We start from the raw sequence: 27,067 nt of genomic DNA, 5'->3' as shown, positions 1-27,067 counted from the left end.
GTAATAACTGCGCCAACGCGCTCTGCGTTCCTGCTCAGTACAGCATGCATCGTGACAATAGCGGTACGCATATTCTCCGGGCGTCTCATGAAATGCTTGAGACGCCCTTCGGGTGATTGCACAAAAGGGCCCATTCACACTGCAGACGACTGCATTTATTTTATTTTTATTTTTTTGTCACGCGTTGACGTTGCGTTTTCTTCTTGGTTTGGGCCGGTGTTCATGGTTATGAGAACGTTCACTCTGACAGGATAACAAAACCCCAATGGAGTCAGAGACCTTAGCTCAGGGAGCTGCGCCTTACATTATATATCTTTCGGATTATTATGCGTTTAGGTTCGCTATCTTAAAATATGCGGCCCCATCGGTAAGGGAGCAGAACGAATTTAGATACATATGCATTAAATTTCGGGGGGCATTATCATCACCTATAAATACGTAGTACAGCAAGTGCAGTGTCAAAATGTGCTTAAATTACTCCTTTTACTTGCAATCATCCATGCTAAGGTTATAAGGAACTCCCTCAGTGAATAGCTTCACGACGTGAATGTTACCCTCTGGATTATAGAAACTGGGGGAGAAATTTAGTTTAACCTGAAACGATATGTAGATTACGGAATCACATTGACTCTACGTTCATGAAAGTGGAGCTTTTATGTGTCTTAAAGGGACACAAAAAAAAAAGAAAAAAAAAACGAAATGCATATACCGAAACCATTATCCGTTTTCGCGGGCCTACTTACGCGAACGTAAATACAGTATTTCCCTCGCGGATCCATGATGCAAGGCTATACCACTATTAATTTCTAGGCGGCGATCTCGGAGTCTTTACATTCTAGCCTCAACGAGTTTCAATCCCGTGACAGGGGAAAGAAATTCTCCATTTTTATTTTCCTTTTTTTTTTTTTCCAGTACATTCAGCTTTGCTGCCGAACAAGTATAAGCATGAGACTCACGAGTTTATTTTTACTAAGGACAAACTTTGGGTAAAGTCCTTCTCGGTATCTCTTCGATGTACTTCGTAATGACAGTACACAGACACTATTGCATTTCGCCATATCGTCAAAATGTGTCTGCCTAGACCAGGATTCGAACCCATAACCTCTTGTTTAGCAGCAAGAAGCAAATGTTTCCCCTCAGTCTACGGACGGGTACGCATTTACAAATAATACGCAAGAGTCAGCACTGCACACTTGTCAGAGCCCTGTTCCTGGGCATGTGTTTAAACTGTTTTTTTTTTTTTTTTTTTTTCAATTTTCCATCGCGCATGAGCCGTTTATTATATAACTTCGCTGCGCACTTCATGCAAATAGCCAGGCCACAAAGAGAAGTCACCTCTCAGGTCGGAATGATGATGATATGAAAAATTTGTTATTGAGCTAAAAGGTTTCGTTTTCGAAGGTCCAATTTATTTTTAGTTGGTTCTTAATTCTCCTTTTAATGTTCTCATTTTTTTTTCCTTCCTACCTCGTTTCGCTCCTTGCTCGTTTGACCACGTATTTGTGAGTAGCTGTATAACTCCCCTTTGTGAGTGTACAGCCATTTGGAGGTTAGTATAAATTCGACAAAAGCCCAATAAGCGTGGCTTTTGTCCCAACTCCTCGTCGCCTGAAAAAGAACCAGAGATGTGTTTAATTTCCATGGCGAGTCCGGCTGTAGAAATGGTCGTTCTTTTCTCTTCCTCACTTATAACCAGGCAATGCCGAGTTTTGATGCATCGCGTGCGATTTTACGAGTACTTCCTGTTTTTCTGGTTGCTGCAGTAACAGCGGCAGACAACGGATGCAGATATGCTCAGAGTTGTTGGCAGTACCGCCCACCTGCTCCACTTGCGAGTGAGTGATCGGCGAATAAATGGTGGGGGGGGTTCTGATGTTCTTCATTTTTCGTAGTCTGTCGTCATAGCGTGTCCTCGACGTTTCTTTAATGTGACAATGACGACAGCTCTGTCATCGCTGTGTTAACGTAATCCAATAGTAAAGCATATCGTATCAAGTCTGCCTATCAAGGTGACATTTATCGGCCTTGTAACGCCCGCTACATCTTTTTTTTTTTTTTTCTATGAAAATCGTTTACTATATCTGGAGGACGGGCTACAGTTCTACAAATGCAACATACCCCCTAAAATGAAAATTTAAAAAGTGAATCTACGAATTTAGTCAGTTAGCGAACTAAACTGAATAATAATTGGTTCACAGGAAGGGAAAGGCGAAGTATCTGTCACATTTGCTCTGTGGACGCCTGAACCGCGCCGTAAGGGACGGAAGGAAGGTGGGAATGAAAGGGGAGAGAGAGAAAGAGGAGCCGTCGTAACGTTGGTTGAGGGCTCCGGAGCAATTTCGACCACCTGGGGATCTTTAACGTGCGCTGACATCGCACAGCACACGGACGCCACTTCGTTTCGATGGAGGCGAAACGAAGTAGCGTCCGTGTGCTGTGCGATGTCAGCGCACGTTGAAGCATTTCGAACCTTCGTGCACGCCGTAGCCCCAATTTAGTTCCAGGGCTAAAATTAATCTAAAATCAGTTGCCTTTTCAAAATAGTTTTGGACCTTCTAAAAAAGCACCGGTATTTTAATTCAAAGTTAAAGGAATTTTTTTTTTCTGCCCGTCGCAGTGATTTAAACTGTTTTACCCAAATAGGTAGATGGGTAAAGTGACACAAATCATGAGGTAAAGGCTGACTACATATTTGCTGGCGCATGACGAGTGGTGCGCTCGAGCAGCAGCTGAAATGAAGGTTTTATATATATATATATATATATATATATATATATATATATATATATATATATATATATATATATATATATATATATATAGATTTCGTTTTCGAGCTCGACAACGAAGTTCTTGCGGCGAACGTCGGCCATCACTTCAGCAACATCGGCCCCCACGGAACGCGTGATGCTTTTAAGGCCGACAGAAGGTTGTCAGCAGAGGTGTCACGCCTTAGGAAATAAGGAATGCCTTAAAGAAAGAAAGAAAGAAAGAAAGAAAGAAAGAAAGAAAGAAAGAAAGAAAGAAAGAAAGAAAGAAAGAAAGAAAGAAAGAAAGAAAGAAAGAAAGAAAGAAAGAAAGAAAGAAAGAAAGAAAGAAAGAAAGAAAGAAAGAAAGAAAGAAAGAAAGAAAGAAAGAAAGAAAGAAAGAAAGAAAGAAAGAAAGAAAGAAAGAAAGAAAGAAAGAAAGAAAAACTCGTATTTCCTCGGCAACAGCAGCCGATTGTAAGACCAAACACCGCATGCGCGACACATGTGCACCATGCAAGCTGTGCTACACACCCTGTACGCGGCACAGGTGGCTCAGCCAGTCGGTGAGGCTTCACAAGGGCTTCACATTGTCGTCCTTATGAAGCACTCCTTTCGGCGAAACGGCGGTAGTATGACACATCGGAGGAAAGCTGGCAACCACTTTTCTGTTTGTCATCTGGAAACGGAGCTAATTTTTCTCCGCCCCGCACTGATGGGCTCGTGTAAAGGGTGAAGCTGAGCAGTGAACCAAGCCAGAGATGATAGATGTACTTCGGTGAGCTATTCAATTGCCTCTGGTATGACTTCTCTAACTCACTACTGGGGTTGTTAGGTTGCGTTTCCAATCGTCATTAAGTGACACGTCTGTTCTTGCTATGATAAGTTACAAATACACGCACGTTCCAAGTTGGGTCACATACCTTGATAGAGGCGAACGGCATATCATACCACATAATCATAATCATGTCTCGGAAGGAGGACGTTAAAATGGCTAAACCGCACTGGGAAGTCTGCGCTGTCACCTAAATAAGTTGTCATGATTGCAGCAGTGAGACGAACGAGAGAAAGAAATCAGGGGCCCCTTGCCAACGACCCTCCATGTTGTCTGTCCTGATTCGGGACTTTTATCTGCACATATATAAGAAAGTTTTATACATATTCATAGAGCAAGATTTATACATTTGTTGGAATCTTTCACGGGTCTCTGAGGCCGCATATAAGTTGGCAGCACTCAGTGGATTGTCGCGTTCTGATTAATGGGACCTCACTTTCACTGAAAAATGAGTTTTCAAGGTAGAAAACAAAACAAAAAATTGAATACTAGTGTCGCCATCATCGGGCAAATTTGCAACTACACTCTGATGCGTCAACAAAGATTTTTCTTTTTCTTTTTTTTTTTTTTTTTGCCCGAATCCCAGAGGCTAGGCTGCACCCCCATTCACTTTCAAATTGTTACCGGCGCGTTCCTTTTGAATGTGAACGTCACGAGTTTGAACCGAGTGGCGGAAAAAAAAATTATGGGCGCAGTTTTCTCATCACGGTATGTGCCTTTCGGTGCTGGAAAAGTATCAACTTACCCTGAGGAGCGATGTGATCGGTTTTTACGGAAAACAAAGGTTGGGAGGAGTCGTACGCTCTGTCCTTTCAAACTGAGATTTCTGGCACGTTCTACATATAATAAGGCGGAAACTTGGGCGAGCCGGAAAGCATTTGAAATCATATTTGCTAGCGCTTAACACACAAGGGACATTAGAAAGAAAAAGGAACACATATGAACACGACTGACGTGTCAGTCAGCGCACGTCAATCAGGACTCTAGCGTCAGTCCTGTTCATTTGTGTTCCTTTTTCTTTCTAATGTTTCTTTTGTGTTAAAGAAGCACTAGCAAATATGTTTTCAAACGTTCTACATGCTTTCCCTTCGGAAATCCTAATGTTTTCAGCACAAGTTACGAAGATTGACTCTGGAGAAGCAAACTGTTTCGCTTCCTCGTCGACTACAATGAACTGCTACTCTAAGTAAGGCCGCTCCCGCGAAGGCGTCAAATATTGATCGCTTCTTAGCGGTTCATGAAGACTCGAAATTGAGAGACAGTGGCTATAATCCTGCAACAGTAGCTGAGAGCAGCATTGATTGCAGAGCGTGACACCTGTGCTGGCATACCGGACACACGTTCGCTTGCATACCGGACACTTACGCTGGCATACCGGACACACTGTGCAATCACTGCTACTCTTAGCCACTGTTGTAGAATTATAGCAGGGCCTGCACTTTTTCGCTTTATAATTTACAGGCTACACGTGAGGCTGTGAAACTTCGGTGTATGCCCCCGGTGGATGCCGGCTTTTCCTTTCCTCTATCAATGACGTCATACACTGTTCCACGAATTCGGGATCCGTAACCGGTATTTATGGCGCTCTCCAAGGATATCAAGGACATGTTGCCAGCCATTATGGATTGACATCAGCGACGAGAAGCAAACAGCACACTGTCTAACTCAATTGCCGACCGCTAAAAAAAATGAAATAAAAATAAAACCAAAAGGGGCCTTTGAAGCCCATTTTGCAGCCTTTTTCTGCACCGCGGTGTGGACGGAAGTGGAATAAAGTTAACTTTTCTAAACCACGGACAGAGATTCATGGCGCTCGCGAGAACTGTTTACGGCCATAAACTAATTTAAGTACCAGTTCTCACGTTATTGGCCAAAGCACTTCGCCGCGCTCTAACGAAATTATTGCACCGTGCTGGCGATCTGGACCTCACTTTAGACTAACGCTGTACGCAGAACGGCTCAGAGGGCGCTGTCGTAAGCACGTGACCTTAGCTTTAACAGCCTTATCCCTTTACTTGCACGGTGCCAAAAAAAAAAAAAACTATTTATATATAAGCTCAGCCTTGCGGCTAAGCCAACATTAAGCTGATCACAATTTCATATTACTTCATGCTTCGCTTCAAATTTTGGTGGCAGGTTATTCACGTTTGCTTGGATTATAAAGCACGAAACACGAAAACTGAAGAGTGAATTCAGGGTATAGTTAGATTGGGCTAGGTTTAAGGTTCAAACGCCACATGTACACGTCCTCATATCTGTACGCTTTGTACCCGCGCTTTTTTTCCCCTTTTTGTTCTTCATATTTCGTGCGAAAAACTTTAAAGCGCTCCTGCAGAGCGCGTACAGAACGCATGCAGGTGGGGACACAACTCGCTATAATCCGACATCGACAAGGTTGCACTGAACACCCTGTCACGAGGCAACCACCGCAGGGCGAGTTGCCATGACGAGCGCTAAACACGTAATGCGCTCAGAGTGTGTTACGTACAAAGGACTGAGGCAGCACAGGTAAGCGGGTGTATAGAGCACACATGTGTACGCGAGAAGCTTGGTCGCCCGTGGTCTGATCGCAGCATGTGCACTTTGGCGGTCGCTCACCATGTGTATTGAATACTCGGCGAGCGCTGCCGCGTATGCACCGAATTGGCGCTGGCTCTGTCGGTTTCTTCCTTTCGCTTTTTTTCCTCCTGAACACATGTGCTCTCGTGAGGGCGGATGCGCGATAAGTGGAGCGAAGGTTGGTTACGTAAGTCCCGCCACTCGACGTAACACGATACAAGAGCACGCGAGATATGCCAGCACTCTCACGCATGCAGCATCCCAGCTCTCTTCTCGCAAAGGTGGAGTTTGCATATGTTTTTCCGAGAGTTCGCAGCGTCGGTAAGCAGGCATGGTGGAGACGTTGGCTATAGACCACGGTATACTCTCCCCATGTTGGTATCATATCTTAGCAGAAATGAGCCACTAGCGAGTTTCCGAATAAGGGGAACCTACTGATTAGGGAAATGGGGTGATTGCGGGGCGAGAATGCGCACGCGCGGGATGCTGCGATGAAAGGGCGATAGGTGCGGCTTTCATCCGGCTATCTTGGCAGGGGAATATATGTGATCCTATGTCCAAGTGGACTAAACGAATCGTCTGTCTTTCCACGCTTGCTGCGGTTTTTTAGAGACCGTATGTAGGGCTGCCAATGCGGACATACACATGAATGTTACGTATGCGTTGAGTAAAGCAGCAACACACTCGTTTCCAGTGTTTGACGTCACCGTGGTGCAATCAGACCATGCCACTTCCGTTCAGCACATGTTTTCAGGGACTGACGTCAGATGTGTTCATCGTAGTGAACGGTACAAGCGAACATTGGAGTGGGTATATGCAGAAGAGACCGATGTCTGGCAGTTGACGTATTCAGGTTACTTCTGACTTTGTTGGTGATGACATCACTCTGTGATTCCTCTTTTCTACAAAAAAAAAAAAAAAGCTTCCTCATGCCGTTGAGAAGTTGTATACCGAACAAGACTGGCTGAAAGCGCTATGTCAACAACAACAAAAAAAAAAAAAAAGAAAAACAGTAACGGCACAGGACGGGCACATGGACACTGCTAATGCAACCCAATAACGTAAGCGAACACTGGTCTGCGAATAACCTAAGCTAACGAGGTGAGGGCCCGTATGTTACACGTACAGCGCGACCCAATGTAATTCTCATGGTCATGGACAACAACACGGTCATCTAGAACGTTTTAGTGAAAGCTTGCAGTGATTAACAGTCATTGCTTCTATTAGCACCGAAGGCTCTTCAGAGACAAGACAAGGCCGCTTTCGCTCGGCCCGCGTTCTAGCTCCTGCACACACACACACACACACACACACACACACACACACACACACACACACACACACACACACACACACACACACACACACACACACACACACACACACACACACACACACACACACACACACACACACACACACACATGTATATAAATATATATATATATATATATATATATATATATATATATATATATATATATATATATATATATATATATGAACCCGCTCGTGTGGACCACATAAAATTGCTTTCAGATGGTCGTAGAGATTTTGGATAGCTATTTGAGAGGACTAATCTCTATTTCCTTACGAGCTAATACGGCCAGTTGAATGATCCCATGGTGCCTTCCTGATAAAGAAAGCTGTCCGACCCGCTACCTGCTAAAGCAAAAAACAAAAAAGAAAGTCATTTCAGTAGAAGCAACTAGACATAAATAGCAGCATTGACGTCACTGCACGTCCGCTTATTGAGGCGCACATGTCGCCTCTTCCGAATGTACACGTGCTCCCTGGGGAAGAGATCCCCTCATCCGTCTGGCGCGACTCGCAAGTGCGTCAGAAGCGGGACTTATCTGTAACTGGTGCGTCGCATCCAGGATCCAACGAAGCAGCACGAAAAGACAGCATGTCTGCCACGAACACGTATGTGGGCCGACGACTGGCGACTTGTGTAATACCGTATATGCCACATTAGCTGTGAGGTGTAAAACCAAACGTATTAGTAAATCCGGAGTTCGACACACGAAAAACTGTCATCCTTTTCATTAATTCCCAATGCTGCAAAACTAACAGTTTGAGCTTTCTCCGCTTCCTCGCTTTCCGGTAGTGAACCCGCTGGCGCTTTTAGTTGAATACCACAACAGAAGCGAACAACGGCAGATTGTTATTGATTTTATTTGCCGTTCATCTCTGCTGCAGTATTCTGTAACAACGAATCAACTATAGGTCGGCCATCCACCCTATTTGCTGGTGTTTATTTACCAAGCATTGGAGCGGCGTAATAATCACTGCCTCAAAATGTGGGCATTCGGAAAGGACGCCTTGGTACAATGAGGTGGGTCAGGTTTTACGACGGTTGCTGAGGCAACGGCGTCGGGGTACAGCGGATAAACTTCGGCATTTAACAGCGATGTACTCTATAATTACTCGCTAGCTCTGCTTGAGTTGTAGACACGGCTTCACATAATGCCGCAAGCGCATTATAAAACACTCACAGCAATGTCGCTTAAGCGTCTCTATCTAACGTACGGCGTTTCGCACTATTTATATGGGTTGCCGTGCCACTATCACTGCTACTGCATCCTGATGGCTTGGCATTGTTATATTTTTTATACCTTTTTTTTTCTCACTAGAACGAGTTCCTTTTATGTTTTAGTTCTAGAGGCTATTTAGACCGAAAAACATCCTCTGATATGGGGGAGGGGGGGGGGGGGGGGGGTAATGTCTTTTTACGGGCGCGGTGCACTGTACACGGAGTTCCGCCAAAACTTGGTGGGTGCACTGTACACGGAGTTCCGCCAAAACTTGGTGTGTTCACATAGGTGTGGACGCAGTCAGTGGCGCCATCTACATTGAGCTGTTATTGCGTCAGACACTGTAACCATGACTATGACTAAGCATGACCAACTATGACTAACCATGACTATACGAGTAAGTGCGCATAACTGCGACTAGGACTATGAATAAGTAATCGTGATATAGTTATGGTTTGATTAGTCTAGTAATGGTTGGTCATAGATATAGTCATAATTAGTCGTAGTCATGATTGCAGTGTGATACAAATGCAGTGTGACACACTTTCTGGCCTCAGAAAGCATGAGTTAAAAATGATTTCGCCTTAAAATACTTCCTCCGACCTCTTAGCCCCTAGAGAGACAGAATCCGACTGTGGATGGCCAGTTCCGACTCCCGGTACCCGAAGACGGAGTTGTTTACAAAACTGTAGTGGATTAATAAGGGAACAAGCGGTCTTTCGCATCCACCTATACCCGCAGCCCCCACCTTGAATACACAAAGCAAACTGGACTAACTCTGTTTCCGCTTCAAGTGTCTGGTCAAGTCGTGCCTGCCCTGCCGTCTTCTTGCCGTCCTGGTTAGCCCAGTTAGTATAGAGTGACTGTGCCGGACAGGAATAACTATGCCTAACTGCGAAGCCGTTGTAAAATCTGTACAGCAATCCTTTATGGCCGTATGGCTGCATTGGGATAAGACAAATTAGTAATTGCTCCCTTAAGGGCTATAGTCCGCCAAAACATATCGGCTAGGAGGAGAGGGAACAGCAGGGCGCAAGAACACATGCGCAGAAGGCTGCAATGAAAGGGCGAAGGGTTGGTTATAGGTGTGGTTAGCGTCCGGCTAACCGCTCTGACCTTATTCTAAACAGCGTACTGAAAATTTACTTGGTCGATCCATTTTTGTGCGTTGATCATAAGATTGGTTCGTGGGACTGCATGCCTTTTCACTATACCCTGCAGTTCGTAGCAAAACTCTCCGTCAAAACCCGTTATGCAGAGCATATCTCTCTGCGATTTACACTTGCTAAGACCTCATAAAAGATTAGCAATATACGGTTCAAGACAAAACTTCTCCGGTCGTTCACCTCAGGACGCCCACTAGACGTGAAAATCGTTTGGTGCCGACTGGTCTTTTGGAGTACCTCTGCGCTTTTTCTGGGCTTTGTGTACGCGAATTTTTGCATTGTGGCAGCCGGCGCAGCTGACGACGTTCAACTTGGCTGCGCGGGTGTCGCGAACGCAGTTGGCCCACCGCATTATACGGCGGGCCTGTTGGAAAAACAGGAAAGTGCTGCCGTCAGTCCACAATACGCGCAGGAAGCGCCTCCCACCGGCTTCGCGACTGGCGTTTGCTGGAAGTTTTCTCGCACTTAAGCGAGAGCCGGCTGTCTCAAATGGCATGGACCGAAATCCTAATGATATATGCCAAAGTTGCACACACACACACAAAAAAAATGGGGAGTGATGTATCTTGCCGTAAGAGCAAGTATTGTTATGGGTCATTTCTTGCTCTTACGAGTACCTGAGCTAACCATGGGACTTTACAGAGATCACTTCCCAATTTCATGGCCACCATGTTATTGTTTCGACTTATTTACTTTGCTGTCGCCTGCCTGTCTACCTCCCGGACCTCTGTCTTCCCCTCAGAGTAATAGCGTGTCGATGTTTTCAAAATATTTCCTCTCTTCACTCTTTTCTTTCTCTCTCTCTCTTCTCTCTCTCGTGACATAAGTTTTTATTTAATTCACTGCATGGTAGCAGCAGTCTACGCTGTGCACAATGAACTGCAGACTCGCGCGCACGTTCCGCTGCGCGTCAGTATATAGCGGCCCCATAAATAAACTCACCAAAGAGGAAAAAAAGAAAACGCAGGTACTTCGTAGTTTGTCCTCATCAGTTCTACAGCCTCAACTCTAAAGAGACGAAATATTCGGTCTTCTCTCGGCGGTAAAGTCTACAAGAACCGCTTCATTGTTTAAGCCCGTTAAAAATAGAGTTATCTCGTGCACATAGCGGTCATCTTTTGTTAACTGAGAGCGATGGCTTAGGAATAATGCTCAGAGAAAACTCACGAAATGCTCAGTTCCTCGGCTGTAACGCCTAGCCGGCCTGCCAACTAATGTGCATTCCAGTGATAGACCTCGAGCGCGTCATTGACCTCCAACCTTGTGACGACCTCGCACCCATTTCTCAGCTCTCTACGCCTGTGTGGGAACGAGTGACTCAGAATACACCCTGCCTTTTCCTTAGCCAGCAAGAGAGATAACAGGTAGAGTGTGATCTCAGCTGTGGCCGCGAAGACTGCGCGTGGTTCTGGCTCCTATATCTTTCCCTTCCGTGTGGAAACGGCAGGTGTGCTCGCGACTGACGTGGTACATCCGGCGTCTTGGCTCTGGGAAGAATCTGGAATCGTCACCGCGTTTGCTGCTGTTTCATCGAAAGTCCTTGTGCAAACTGGAAACGTGTTTTTCCGAAGGGAAGCATTCGAATGTTCAGCCAGATTATTCAGTCCCGGATGTGTGTCTGTCAACACACACGTATTCCATTCAAATGTATACATATCAGATGAGCGCCTGAGCAAATTGTTTAAATATTTTCATAGCCGAAAAATAAGCTATCTTTGATGCATCTGGCTTCTTTTGTTTGAATATGTTGTTCGAGAATGGGTTCCATCGATGCACATGTATACTTAGATGTGTTTCTCCGCTACATGGTCGTAAATTTCTCTGTCAATATGTCACATTTTTTCTCAGCATTGTTCTTTATCCAATTTTAAACATATTTTGAATGTAATCGTTTTATATCCTTCTCCTCGTTTCACTACATTGATTAATTATTTGCGCCGTTAACCAGGTTGATGTCAGCACAGTTTTCTTTCTTTTTTTCGTGTAGTATGCCATCGTAAAAAGCATCTGTGTTGTTTTTGTCTCTGTGTGATGTCACTAACTTCGTAGCTTAATTAAGTTAAGAAATCGACAGTTAGCTTGAAAAACTTACCTTCGTTTCATTTAACTGTGGATTTGATTGCAAGAAAACGCTTACATTCGCATAGTGGTTGAAGGAAGTGGTGTATCAAGCTAACTTAAACGGCCATATATTTATTGTCTACTTCCGTGTGCAGAGGGATGCGCGATATGTGTCGGGAAAGCTCAATCACGTGCTGGGCGCCATCTTGCGGCGATTGTGACAAAAGTGCGAAAGGGGCAACGTCTTCAACGAAAATGGCTTGCGAAGTGTGCAGATTGGAAGTCATGCGCAGTTCCTAGTTTTATTGCCTGCCGATACCATCTTTGGCAATAGTATAACCAGGCTCCAAGGATTGCTTCTCAGCCTTGTAAAATAGCTCTCAGTGTAAGCGGTTTACCATATTCACAGACATCTTGAAAACCGAGCCGCTACTCCTTGACTTTTGATGAATGAATCCCAGATCTTAAAATCGTCCCAGACTTTTTGTGACTTCACATGGAGCTTAATTAAGCGTAGTCTTGAGAATACGAATAGAATCTTCTGCAGGTCCCCTCCACCCCGAGACGTCAAATATCGCCTCACTTCACGTGACCTCCACGACTATTTCCTCAGATCTGTCGCATGTACGTTTTTGCGATGCACTGAAAGGATGTTGAAGTGGAGGAAAGCCATTGGATGCCAGCCAGTGGCGACCTTTTATTCGCTAAGTCATTCTTTGTTCGCGCGATTTATTAGCACAATTTCCCAACTGGCGTCGTGTGCTGCTCGCTTGCATGGAGGATGCAGTCACGAGTCCTTGCACCCTTCTTATTCTGTTCTTTCTGCCCCTACGACTATTAACGCTGGTTCGTGTAGCAGCTCAGCAAATACAAGAATGCAGTAGCGAAAAGCATTCTCACTATATAGTGTCGCACGATTCATCAACCTCTGCGCTTGCTCCCACGCTGTGTGTCATACTCTCCGGAATGTGCACCCCATGTTTAGTTATGTTTTCGCTGATGTATAGCTGCGCTTTGAAGGCGAGTCGCGTGCGGAGGGATTAATGCCTTGACAGGAATCACTAGCTTTCAACGCCCGTCTGTCATCACATTTTAGGCACCTTGTAATAATAGCGTATGCCACAACGATCTGCTAATGTCACTGACTGGGTACGTGCGCAGTAGGTGTGTAATGTTCTTTTTTGTACTTGTTAAAACAACCGAGTGAGTGAGGGTTTGACTGCTATCAGCTTTAGTCATCCTGCATTCTCCAAATGGTTAAGAATAGCGGCATAAAGTCGAACTGCTATCTAATCCGCCGTTCTTAGAACTGTCTGACGCGGTCGCGCATTTCTTTCCAAGGCATATCTGTGCAATCACCATGCGTGTGTCGGCACTAAAGACCGGGCGTGTGTTGGGGAGGGGGAGGGAGGAGGCACTTAAACAACGCCGACAGACACTGACAATGGCCCCGCCGGGGTGGTGCAGTGGTAAGACGCCCGACTACTGTGCCGGAGCTCCCGGGTTCGAACCCGACCGCGGCGGCTGCGTTTCGATGGAGGCGAAACGAAGTGGCGTCCGTGTGCTGTGCGATGTCAGCGCACGTTAAAGATCCCCAGGTGGTCGAAATTACTCCGTAGCCCTCCACTACGGCTCCTCTTTCTCTCTTTCCACTTTCACTCCCACCTTCCTCCCTTCCCTTACGGCGCGGTTCGGGTGTCCACAGAGCAAGTGTGACAGTTACTGCGTCTTTCCCTTCCTGTGAACCAGTTTAACTTATTTAACTTTAACACTGACAATGCCGACGCTAAATTTGCTAGAGAAAGGGCTGTCTAACTCTGTGGCATTACAAAACAATAAGTGCGTACAGGAAAATTCTTCCATACAGATGCAACGCACAACACGGGACCATGCCACCAGCTTTTATAGACAGTTAACCTCGGTAAAAGCGTGCATGCAACCTCTCGTGAACCAGAGCTATCGGCAGCCACGTCAGGGACCGCGTTCACAAATCATCTAGCACGTAAAGGAGGGTCTGTGACTGGCCAGAACCTGCTGCTTTGGTTATTAGGTGCTCACAGAAGGCACACTTCGAGGATCATGGGTCGATAGGCCTGGATTGCGTCATTACGGATGTAGAAACCTTAATGGCTGGGAAGTGAACATGAACGCTAGCGCACTGGATTGGAATTGTGACTGAAGATGCCTCTGGCGGTTGATAGCTGGCAGACATGGCTGGGCACTGATTGGTCGACGCGGTGTGTGACGTAACGGGACCACGTGACATCACAGAGCTGCAGGAGTTGCCAACTCGGGGCTGCTCAACTGAGATGGTAGAATAGGATGGGAAATCAACCTTTCAGCTCAGACCTTTGGAGCCCGAATCAAACATCAAACACGCCATTCCTTTGCCATGTAGGTAAAGGCTTAGTTCAAGCGCAGCTTTATATATCTTAGGCAAGTGATCTTTCATATAGTGTGATATCTTGCTAATATACGCTAATACGTGTGGTTGAGGTAATGGATTAGTGATAAGGCGAGTAGCACAGTGCATGCATGTACGCTAACGACGATCCACTAGGTGAGCCGCAGACGGGAACCATTAAGGATGTTGCGTCATCCCCTATATGAGGAGCTTAAGTGTCCGCCATTTGTTTCTCTATTCTAGGCGTACATGAACTGTGCTGAGGCAAAGCGCGCCGCAGTCCTCGGTGCAAGTCGTTTCCATCCATAGGCAACCAACCCCTTCGGCCCGCAGGGGTTTTATCAGCTATAACGGGCACCTGTGTCGACAACACTGCTGCACACGCTGCTCGACGCCGGCAGCAGCTGTGCGAAGTTTTTTGCAGCAGCCGTAGCGCAGCACGATGCGGAAACCACCGCCTTTCGCCGGCAATATCAGCGCTCGCGACTGCCGCGCCCCGTGACGGTGAAAATCAGCCCGCGCGTGTCCGTGTCCGCCGCCGCACTGACTGCTGTGTGCTCTCGCAGTCGCGCATGGAACGCAGCCGCCGCACGCGTGCTTCCCGACTTTCGTTCGGATCCGTGCGTACCTAGAGTTAATTGGTGCCGCTGCAAGGACAGCATACGCGCGCGAGTCTGTTGATCACAGAGCGGAGTCGCCGCTAGATCGGGACTAGCGGCCTGCCGATTTCCGACGGAGGCTTTTCTTTCATTCAGCCTGCTTCTATGGGTGAGTTGCTCCTAGCTCCCCTAGATTTTTAATTTTGCCAAAAAAGCGAAACGGAGGACGGGTGGGTGAGGTGGGGAGGGAGGGGAGATGCTTTTTTTATTCTTTATTTCATACGTTAAGAAATTATTTCAAGTTTGTTGTTTTCTTTAATTTGTGAACTAGAAGTGAATTTTCTCGCATTAAGTTCCGAAGCGCGAATGCGAATGTGGCACATGCTATGTTCCAACCCCCGTATGGTCTGTCCCGGCATTTTCTACAAAGTGCACAGATAAATGAAGGAAATGATGTGCGCGAAGCTAGCCGCTGTAGCAAACTATACAGCAGTGTGGGGTGTAAGTCAAGGAGCAAGCCCACATTCTCTTCCGTTCTTTGATCTCACCTGTACATGTAAAAGTTGTCTTGTCAGTGATTTAAAGGACCACGCCCCCTTTTCGCGGCAAGCACACACGCATGCACGCGCGCTTCCAGAAAGTATTTTAATCAAACTGGCACACCGATTAAACAAAATTTATTAAATTGCATGTGCGTTAGCCTGGAACTTTGCGAACCATTATGTTTGGGGATTGCAGTAGCTTTGTCGCTTATTCGCAATGTATCAAGCGGAGTTTCTTTCATATGTTGCTGATCCTTTTGAGATTAGTGCTCTAAACTGGCGATTATTGTTGACTAACTCCCCAGGAGAAACTAAATATTACTGGTGAGGCGAAGTATACCACCTTGTAATTAGAATGTATGCACGTGTCCATGCGTCTACTTCGCGCACCCCGAAAATGAAATTTTTGAAAGGTTTTCTTTGTATTCTTTATAAACAGTTCCCAGAGTGCAAATTACGTCGGCATTCTCATCACTGTACACTAAGGCAAAACCATACTTGCCACGCCACAGGTCATCCGAGCACAACATGGTATTAATAAGCTTTATTTACATCCAGTTTTGAGTCAATATAGCACAGTTCGATCCCGTTGCCGCGAAAGCGGACCTCTGTATCCGTCGTGACAAGAGTAAAAAAAATCGCGAGAGCAAAAGGCCAAAGGGAGATGAGAAAGGAAGAGGCGTGCATCAATAGCGCCCCTATCGGTACCGAGAGGGACTATAGATCTCGTATCGGAGCTGCAGCCCACCACATCCTGGGACATACGAAGACTGGAGGTCCCCCAGTACCAACGCCAAGCGCTAGCTATAGTGCCCCGCTAGACTTGTTCTCAGAGTCCAGCGTCCTCACCAATTAACCCACCAATTCCTCCTTAGGCCTCAGGCCATCCTTGTGAATAAAGACATATTACTGACTGCAGCCGTCAGTTCGAGCGAAGGAGTGCGAAATAAAGGTCGCTCTATTACTGCGCGCCTAGCTGGAGCGCTAAACACTGCTGCTTACTCCAGCTTTCGTCCTCAGTCGTGTTCTAGAATATGCGGTGGAGACTCCCGGTCCGATCGGCGATGCCTTGGCAGTCAGGCTTGCCACTCGTGTCGATGCGCAGCAGAAAAGGCGACAATGTCCGCCTCTTCGAACGGCTCGAGAAGAGGCCGCTGAATGAAAGAGACGACCTGACTCCTGAGTACAGCGTAATCGATGGCAGACTTCTTTGGCACGATATAGGTCCAAGAGTGAGCTCCATGAGCGCAGAAAAGAGAGCGACAAGGCGGTGCGGCGAAAGCGACCGTCGTTCGCTACGTCGCCTAGTCGGCAACTTCCCATGCATGCGAAGGCGATAACGAAGTGCACATGTGGTTTCAATGCAGGTGCCCCTCCGCGGTTTCGCAAACACTTGCTCTCTGTTCTCTCTTTAAAAAAGTTTACAGGCCTGCCTGTTAGCCAGGGCAAAATAAATATTTTCCCTACGGCAGCGGTGTAGGTATGGCGGCGAAGACACGGATCACGGGGGAGGTACTTACAATGTCGTTCTGTGTCAGAGCACTCCAGCATAGTAAACACACCTGTGAGCTGTTCGTTGATCATGTTGTGAGAAAGCAAACTATGCAAATGATCGTATGTGCCGCGAGTGGTATATCGCACCTACAGCTGGAGTGCAGTGACTCTGGGAATCGAGCACCCGTACCGCCTGGACTCGCATATCGCCGTGGTCGCTCGCTCGTAGCCCGCGCTCCAAATGTCGACCCTTCCGCTACTGGAGCGCAGATTGTTCCCTTTGTTTCAGTTTTGCGGCTACTTCGCAGCTAATGCGAAATTCCTACGGCAGTGGTGCAGCAGCATCGGCGATGGTCAAGACGACTCGCTTGTTGAGGCGAACACGGAAATCTCGCGGGGTTCTATGTGACAAGCCGGAAATGGCCAGCAAGATTATATGATTGGCTAATCGCACGTGCACTTCCGGGTGAAGAGCAAAATTTTCTATTTCGGCAGGTGCGAGTGACAAGACAAGCGACACAGAGTGCATTTCCTGTCGCGCGACGCGTGCCAGCGTAGCGTATACCCGTGCATTTTCGCGTATACATGGAGTTCAGTCTTCACGCTGAAGAAATCAGTGGTATCCCTTATGCAGAAATGCGCATCGCCTGATATTATTGCCTCCGAATTATTATTATTATTATTTTTTACAAAACAGAAGTTTCTATACTGAACGATGGAGACGCGGTTAGGGGTTCTGAAAAACTATAAAGGCGTTCTTATATATACTATATGTACCGTCTTCCTCCGCCCTTCATCCATGCACTGTGTAATTCTATATACATTATTATCTTAAATATCTACAAGTGCACATTGTAACGTTTTATTTTTCGTGATTCAGTTCCATGTCGCGTCAATTGCCAGCTCAGGGCTGTTGCGGTATTGCCGCTTAAAAAAAGTACTGAGGGCGGAAATAACAGGCTAAATATAGAATGTAAAAATATAGAATCCTGACTACGCTCGTTACCCGCCATATGATGCTACCTAATGTGCCTCTCCACATTAACTCAGAAGGGTCATGTCTTCTGCGAACAGAGCAGAAGCTATAATTGTTGGTGGGGAAGTTGATGTTGGTAGAAAAAAAAAAAAAAAAAGGATTCGTTCTTAAACTTTCTCCTCTCTCTCTCTCTCTTGTAAAGTGTAGGAGCAATCTTACGCGCCTTTCTTTTCCTATAAATCAATCAAATCAAATCGCTTCCTACCGAACGCGTATGGCGGCGCACAGACACACTGCTGTGCGCCGCCATTTCTGTCCAAAATCAATTTCTTCCCCAGACAAGCGCCCTTACTCTCACGTAAGAAAACGCACTCGCTTTCGTGTCAATTTTCATTAATATTATATCCTCAGATCACCTGCCCTGGATGCAAAAAGCAGGGTATATACACCGTGATTTTTCCTGTGAAAAAGTGCACGCAATTACGAGGTTTGTGGTCAGTCGACGGAAATTGCCCCAAAGCCCACTTCAATCTTCATTCGTTCATTCATTCAAAGTCACGGAGCAAGTTCAAAGTCGACCTTGAAGTGTGGGTACAAACTTTTCAGCGCCAGGAGATTTTGTTATTCGCTTGTTCCTCATGTATCATTCAGTACACAAACCACAGTCTATCACTTGTTCTCCCCTTCATCTCCAATCTAGTGTTCGTCTTTATTCTTCGACATTTCAATTTCATTTCAATGTGGCATCGCCGTCGCTAGCCTGCTTTATGTAGCCCGTTCAGATGTGGTGCCGAAATGCACGTTGAAAACCTTGGGGGATGTTTACCCAGCCGGCCCAGCTGTGCTCTCTTAACGCATTCAAACTCTTCATCGCAAAGTTTCCACGGCGATCAAAGGGGCTCCCAGCCGTTGGTGGCGTAGATTGAAAAAAGCTACTGATATCAAGGGAATGTGACGTCACATCATGCTCTACAGAAAAGGCCGCCAACCACACGCGTGCACAGTGACGTCACAGTCATCTCTAAAATAAAATGCCGCTATGACCCGCAGCCAGTTTCTGCACGTTAGCAGAGAATGGATCTGCTTGTGGACTGAACGAGTAATTATTAATAACACCCTGTAGCCTCTCCTACGCGGAAGCCATATTTGGAGCAGCGCTGAGCAGCACGTGCGGATGCCACACGTGGCGCGACGGTCAGGTGGTCCTTCGTGTTTTTGCATATTCAGGATTGGGTTCTATGTGGTCACAGTGACAGGTTTCAATTCATAATCCCCTTCGAGATTTTCGGAACTGGCATGATTGAATAGCTCTGATCTGAGCCACGGTTATTTATTTTCGACATTGACATTTTTTTTTTCCTTTCCACTCAGTAGCCTAAAGTTAGTCTAGTACAGCGTTAACTTTAGGCTGGAAAAATGAATTGCTTGGAATGTGTGTCGCTACAAATGCAAGGTAAGGCGAGGACGCGCTGCTCGGCACTTAGTTGGTCAGTTGTGCAACCTACGCGAATAGTTAAAAAAGACACTGCTGCAAACGATACAAGCATAAACAGGACGAAAACCAATCAGCCACATCTTGACTGGGACGGCTAATTTCACCTTTCCTTTGTTTTCCCACAAGCCATGTGCGACGAACGAATACCTTGCATGTGTATCTGAGCGCACAGAACAGCCGCGAGAGCGGGTACTGTTTTTTACTTACCAATCCTGTGGTGTCGTTCACCTCCTCATACAAAGCAGTCATCACAGCAGCCGCACCTGTTTCATAAGTCCGGATACAGCGCATAGGCCATTGACTGGATATCGGAATGCCGGCCCGAAAAGAGGTTCGCGTTATTCGTGGAAATATTTACAACTCCACAGCGATGTAAAAATACATTTTCCCTTATTTCCAGTTTGCAAGCTGGTGTTAGCTGCGATAATGATGTTACGCAGTCTCTGTCCGTGACGGCTAATTAAGTGTCGAGCTGGTGTCTCTGTCTGCGGTTCACACACCTGACTATAGAGGTGCATTACTGTTCTGGAATCGCTCATATGTCCTTCACTCAGGTGTTCTCATCGATGGCATGTGATAGCCTCTACACTTGAAACCTTTGCGCCTTCCCCATGCGAGTGATGATACCAAGCAAGCAGATCATTGAATGCGAGCAGCGTTCGACCCTGAAACTGGTATCGGTTTCTGATGCACATTTCTGCCAGTGACTCGTGGCTGACTGTGCTCTTTACCTTGGTTTTCACCCTGTTAGTCATGCTATATTTAAGGTGAAATCATTTCTTGCATCATGAGCGCCGGGACGGGATCCTGTGAGCAGAAGGTGTGAAGGCATTGGGCGTCATACCTTATGTGCCGTCATACCTAAGGACAAAGTTCCCTAGGTCTAAAAGGATAAGTGCATGATTCTACGAAGAAGTTTTCCTAAATGCAGAGGAAACCAGCAGATGCAGGGACAGATTGTCTCTAGGGAACGACCATGTTTAGCTCGAAACATGACGTCACGTCGCCTGAAAAAAAGCAGAGCTCGCTCCCTGCAGACGTCAGGCCGCACCGCGATGTCCTAGTCACCATGGTACAAGTGGAGTTGGGGTATGCTCAGACAGTCAAGCCAAGGAGTGGCGGTGAAAGCCACAGTCGCCAAACATCAATTAAGAGGGCCGAGCATGCAGCATATATACGCGTAATACCCAGAAATGTGGCGCAACAAACACAATCACAATCGCAACAAACCAACTAGCCCCTCAAGCTGTTATTTTGATATATACGCGTGCACGACGTCAAGCAAAACGAGAGGCCCAACTAGAGCGCCCTACAAAAGAGTCGCCCGACACTAAGGCAGCCAAGCATGTAGCGTATATGCGTGCACGACGTGAAGCCCCTATGTCCATGTGCTCGAATCGAAGTTAGGACGGAGCACCGCAATAGAATCGTAAGGCTTTCGCCTTACCGCACGTAAGAGTACCTAAGTACACCCTTGAATATTTAGAAGCTAAGTCTGGGAGGATCCCGCCGCGACTGGAAGCAGCCGCAGAGAGCGACAATCAAGAGGAGCAACTCTGGGCCGTCCAGCAGGTCATCAAGGCGCTGGCCCGGCAGGGAACCAGCGAGCCGGCCACGGCGAGCGGGGACCCAGGCCGCGCGGCCGGTGCCCAGAGGACGACGTAGGCCCCGTCCGGAGCGCGCGTTCTACTGCAGGCCCCGAAGAAACGTTTTACCAATCCAATTCTGCTATTTCGAGAGAAAGAATATCACAAATGCGGATGCCGCCGCTAAAAGCTCCATTTGACCACTACCTCAAAAGTTTATTGCACTCTATACCAGAGAGTGAGCGAGCGAACAGCTGAGTGACTGAAATGTGCACTGGTGCGAGTGAGTGAGTGAGTGAGTGAGTGAGTGAGTGAGTGAGTGAGTGAGTGAGTGAGTGAGTGAGTGAGTGAGTGAGTGAGTGAGTGAGTGAGTGAGTGAGTGAGTGAGTGAGTGAGTGAGCGAGCGAGCGAGTGAGTGAGTGAGCGAGCGAGCGAGCGAGCGACGTCGGAAGTAGAGTCATCTCCTAAGTCTGTCAGTCAGCCAACTCTCTAGTTTGACCCGTCCCGGCCGTTCTCTGGTTGCACATTATAAAAAGCACTCTTAAGCACGATCTATACTTCGGCTGGTGAGTTCGCGACCGTATTTATTCGCACCAAAGCACTCACAGGCGACAACGTTGTCGCGATACATGAACACGCCCTTTGAGCGGGCGGCATGCCCGACGCCATATATTTCTGCGTGTGCTTGGTGTCTCGATTCGCCAGCAGCTGGATAGCGCTATCGGGCATGCGATGTGCGGCTGAGCAGTGTCCCAGTGTCGAGATCAAGGCTGATGAGACATGCGCGATCACCTGCGTCTGCGTATACGTGCGCTGGGTGCCGTCGACGCGGCCCCTATCGGGCGCAGGCCTGCGCTTGTTCGCGCGGCACACTTCGCTTTTGTTGTGAAAGCACTAATCCGGACATTCAAAGCCTACCAAAATTGGCTGACGTTTGTATGTTCGTTTCGTGTAGGTGACCACCAAGGAGTGAGGCAGATACTGTTTTTCTTTCCCTAAAATCAAGCGAACGGAAAACATTTAGTTTTGATCAGTTAGTCTAGTTTATAGGGTTTGGCTTCCCAAAGAGACTCGGTTTATGAGCGACGCCATAGTGGAGTTCTCGGGAAATTTAGACCGCCTGGGGTTCTTTATCGTGCACTGGCATCGCACAGTACACGTACCTCAGCACGGCCGGTCTCAATGCGCGCGCTCCCTGAGGGAGCGCGCGCATTGAGACCGGCCGTGACCTTAGAAACTCTGCTTGAGTAACGAATTGGCGTATTGTTATTTCGACCGGTTAGGCGCAGTATCTTTCGCACTTATCGCTCGGGCACCTCAGCCGAGCCATTTTGGAAGGAAGGAAGGTGGGAGTAAAAGAGAGAAGGAGGTACCGTATGGTGGAGGACTGAGGAATGAATTACACCACCTAGGGATTTTTACGTGCATTGACATCGCTGTGCAAGTTTCTCAATGCTAAACAGCCAAGAAAAACCGTGTCAAACAGTGCTTTCACCGTCTTAGACGGTTTAAGCGGAGTTGCAATACTTGGCTCATTCTTGTTTCTTTTTTTTTTCTCCGCGCATACCAATGCAAAGGGATAACGTTGGGACCCGATGGTTAGAAGAAATTTGACGCGCAACATGTGCGTAGGTGCTCTTGTTTATAAACATTGAACAATGATCTGCTTACGAACTAGAGGAACCGTTCCTGCTACCCCCCCCCCCCCCCCCCCCCCCCCCCCCCCCCCCCCCCCCCCCGCCCTCATAAAAACAGATATGTGCAATTTACACAGGCGGATAACTTGCCTTTTTATTGTGGCGTAACATCACTAAAGTGTGTTTAAATTCTAATGGTCGTTGCGGAAATTCACATGGTTAAAAAAAAAAATCAGCACCTCGCCGCTTTGACATTCCGCTCTCTTTTCCTAACTATAGTTAGTTAGTAATCACTAATTACCTACTTGCGGCGATCAACTTTTCACCTCCATGGTTCATGTTTGCCTGCTGTCGTTCCTTGAGCTGTTCAATATTTCATTCAGGGTAACACGCATAATCCGAATGCATCAAACTATTTTGCAGCAGTGCGGTCGAGTCGCCGTTTTCCTGTTATCCTTTTTTCATGTTCTAGCTGCGTCTGCTCACAGCTATCGCACTCGCATTGCAGAAACGGCGGGAATCACACGATATGATTCACTATATTGTCATTGTTACGTGGCTCAATCTTATTATTATATTTATATCTTTCGACATTACAAATAGTTTGAATATAGACAGCAGTTTTTTATTCACCGAAAGTACCGGATGTACGCCTTAAACAGCCTTTCCTCTTTATATTTTTTCGAAGTAAACTGACTTCATACGCTGCGCGGTTAGACTTCTGTTAAGATACTCATAACGCGGCTTAATACAACCCAGAATTACACATGTTATTTATTTATTTATTTATTTATTTATTTATTTATTTATTTATTTATTTATTTATTTATTTATCTCGAACTATTTTTGTGCTGACTTAAAGGCAGACAGCTGGAGAAACAATAATGACCGGGATATGGAAGATACCCACGATATAGAGAGGATTATGAAAGCAGCTCACTCGAGTGATTTCGCGAAAGTGGTTCAACATGTAGCATATATCATAGCCATTTCGTATATATTCGTATATATTTCATATATAGCATAGCCATTTCAGTTACCAACTGTCGAAAGCGCAAGGCTCAAGACTTCCATCAGTTAAGACACCAATGGCTGTATACTGCAGTCTAAAAACGAAATGAGTTCCAATTCTCACACTATTTATGAAGTTTCGCTTGCTAGGAAAGTTGTATGTTTCCCAACCTTCACCGTCATTACTGTTTTGTATTTCCTTTAATGATATGCCGATTTTGACTGATATTTAATGCAGCATTATTCCACGAATAAAAAATAGTACACAGCCTTTACTATAGGGCGTACACTGAGACCTGAAATGCTATATGTGAAAAGTCTGCGTCGAACGCACGATGCTTATGTATACACCACATTAAATATATGTGCATCACAGCGATTCTGTTTTATGCATATCCTGACCAGTTACACTAAAGGCACAATATTATCGCAATAAGCTCAGAACTTTTCCATGCTTACACAACTGTATTGTTACACGCAGCACGATGAGAAGAAACGGAGCACAAGTGTAGAATATTAGAGAGATTTGGCTTACCGTGATCCGCGATCCGCCACCGTGACCCGCTACCGTGCGTGGGCGGGGCGCACAAGCTGATTGGTCCCGACGCGGCAGGTATATGTGCCGACATCCAGTATGTGGCGCCATCTATCGGCGTCAAGGGATCTGGGCATGCGCAGTGGAACACGCGGTGGCGGATCACGGTAGCGGATCGCGGATCACGGTAAGCTAAAACTCTCTATTAAAAGGGGTCGGAAGCAATCGAGCGGTAAAACAGAATCTGCACTGTCTTGATGATTGGTATCCGGTACTTTGAGCTGTTTGAAAACGGTCCTTCGCCATCGAGCAAAATTCGCAACACTCCTAGAACTTTGCATCTATAACTATACAGCATACGATGTGACATTTCAGCTCGCATCGCGCGCCTGAACACCTGCAGAAGCACTTAATCTCAATGTTTTCTTTTTACAGATATGCGTACTGTGTGTGCAGACGAGTAATGCGCAGAGTCAAAGGATTCCTCCTCAATTTATTCTCTCCGCGGAAACGCAAGGAATGTACGTAGTTTCTTGCACACATGCAGCATCACTGGGAGCGCGTATGTGCATGCAGTCGGGATTGCTCACGGTCTTCTGTGCACTCATCTCCTGCATGCCTTAATGTGCACCGTATTCGATCGGGCCTTCTCGACGCACCAACGGGCACTACTTTACTTTTCAAGCTCACATTCTAGTAGCCTGCTCTGCACCGTCGTTTGTACATTGAATTTGTTTCTAATTTTCGATTTTCTTGCCTTCAACGGAATGTCCCTCTTGTTGCGAACAAGATATGGATCTTCACCCACCTCGGCTCTGAAACTAGGCGCCATAATTCGGTCATCCACCTTATGATGTCACGTGTACTCTCCAGCCAAGCGAGCAATATGGCGACGCCCAGGAGAAATCTATTATAAAGATCTGCAGTGCGCGCACATTGCTTGCGCGTGTTCTGGAATCAACTATACTTGCGGAGTCTTGCAGTGTTTGAGCGATCTTCACCAAGGCAGTGCGAGCTATAAGGCTCCTAAACAATCTCCGTGCTTTGGTAGTCTCTCTCTCTTTTTTTTTTCTTGAACCAAGGAATAGCGCATATTGGATAGTTGTGCGTAGATGGTTATGAACTATGACGTGGTCTAGGATCTGACGTCGTTAATGACTTTGGCGCGTTAGTGACGTCACAGTGTGGACGTCTCTCCGAGGTCCCGATGAGAAAAAAAAACGACATTTAGCCACCTGTTGCTAGATTAACTTGTCCACCCTCTTTGTTTTGTTCCGCGTCGTAATGACACGCATATGCCGACAGTACCTACGCAGCAAGAGCGCGGCACACAAGGTATTTCAACGAAAAGAAAAAAGAAAAAAAAAATGTTATGTTTGCAAAACCCTGGGGACATCATTTTTCCGCTCGCGTCAATCAACCTTGAAAAGCCGACGTGGATTCGGAGAAAAGGAAATAAAGCAATTTAGTGGATAGCTGCCCTTCGCCTAGTGAGACCTAAAGGTACGGGTGAGACTGATCTGTTGCCGTCGAGTGGACCTATCGTTGTTTGCGCTGCCCACGGCCGCGCCTGTCCTTCTGCGCATGCGCATAGCTAGCGCTCTACCCAGCGCGGCTCCAATGATATCACTTCCAGGTTCGTTATGCAGCGGGGTTGTTTTCGTCTAAAGGTTCTGTGTGTGCCATACTGCAGTAGTGACTGCACTGCGTTGCACGGTGCGTAGTTTTTTCTCTCCAGTCTAATATTATATATATTGCTACGTACTAGATACGGTAGTATAAGGTAAAGTAGCCTTTTCTCCCGAACAATGCCGTCTTTGTGAGCCATCAGCTAAGGAATGTTATTGTTGTTGTTGCCGAGTTCTCTTCTGCTGATGCAAACAGATCACGGTGGGTTCATCCTTTTCTGTAAATTTCGCAGTAGTAGTAATGATATCAATGATAAGTAGTAGTAGTCATGGTATCTGTTCCTGATGAATACCGTGGATAGCAGTGGTGCCGCCTGAAGCGGCGTTCTTTTGGAAACAGCCTCATGCTGTATGTTACTATCCCAACGATGTGATAGCCATGATTATCATTGACCAGTGCTCGTTCTACGCCCGGTCATGCAGCGTTCTTTCGCAGAACTCGCAGAGAGACTCTGTGGCTCGAGGCCCTCGGCTATCTGTTAAGCCTAAGATCTAGGAATCAAATACCGAGTGCTATTTAAGCTAATTTTTTATTTTTATTAGCTCGAAGCTAAGCTCGAGCTTTAGCCGAGCGCACTTGGCTACATATCGCTTACGAAAAACGCATGCACTGCTCTTCGAAAATAACTAGACCACCTAGCTTATATTCTCAGTTCACCTCTCATCTGCGCTCTTGGAGCTCTATGATAGAAATTGTTAGTGTATACGGGTTCTGAATTTTCGGTCTCTTGGACCCCGCAAATCTGAGAGGTTACCCCACTGATTAGTTTTAGTGCACAATTATACTCATACGCTCATCGCTACAGACCAAGGGTCTTGTATGATCTTTTTCCGTCGCTCTGATTGGCTAAGCTGTTTCGTGAGGTCGCAACCACGTTTTTTCGCGCGGGTAATTCAAACTCACATTAAAAAAAAAAAAAGAACAACAACATCGGAACGGATTTTAACCGCTCGGGTTCAAAGCAAGACGGCATTTTCTTCAATATGGTATTTATTTCATTGAAGCAATGTTCTATATGTGCCCCCAAAATAAAACGGAGTACACGAACGAATAATATTTTGTTTCACGGTGCTGTCCTGTAAGTGGATGCGCATATAGCTTACCCAAGCTATACAGATGCTATACAGAACACCAGGATGTTCAGCTTGACACTAATGGTATTCGCCTCGTAGCAGCCCTGACGAACTAGCAATT

At 46.4% G+C, this 27,067-nt stretch overlaps 1 protein-coding gene across 5 annotated transcripts in view; it reads left to right on the top strand.

Moving 5' to 3' along the window:
- Positions 1–27,067, top strand: part of LOC146189621 (uncharacterized) — a 38,834-nt gene that overhangs the window by 649 nt on the left and 11,118 nt on the right. For 2 of the 5 annotated variants that reach the window (XM_084604391.1, XM_084604387.1), the window contains exons 1-2: positions 14,880–15,077; positions 24,620–24,705. The exons of 1 other annotated variant lie outside the window; for it this stretch is intronic. In XM_084604391.1, the coding sequence (XP_084460517.1) occupies positions 24,648–24,705 (58 nt within the window). In that variant the 5' untranslated portion in view covers positions 14,880–15,077; positions 24,620–24,647. Of the gene's footprint in view, positions 1–14,879; positions 15,078–24,619; positions 24,706–27,067 lie in introns of those variants that run through there. 2 more of the 5 variants (XM_084604388.1, XM_084604390.1) reach the window with 2 other exon arrangements.

The sequence above is a fragment of the Amblyomma maculatum genome, chromosome 5, assembly GCF_055883805.1.
Source record: "Amblyomma maculatum isolate TAMU_Amacu chromosome 5, ASM5588380v1, whole genome shotgun sequence".
In the NCBI taxonomy this organism is placed as follows: Eukaryota; Metazoa; Arthropoda; class Arachnida; order Ixodida; family Ixodidae; genus Amblyomma; species Amblyomma maculatum.
The sequence above is the reverse complement of the archived record's forward strand: the minus strand, read 5'-3'. Positions and strand labels throughout refer to the sequence as shown.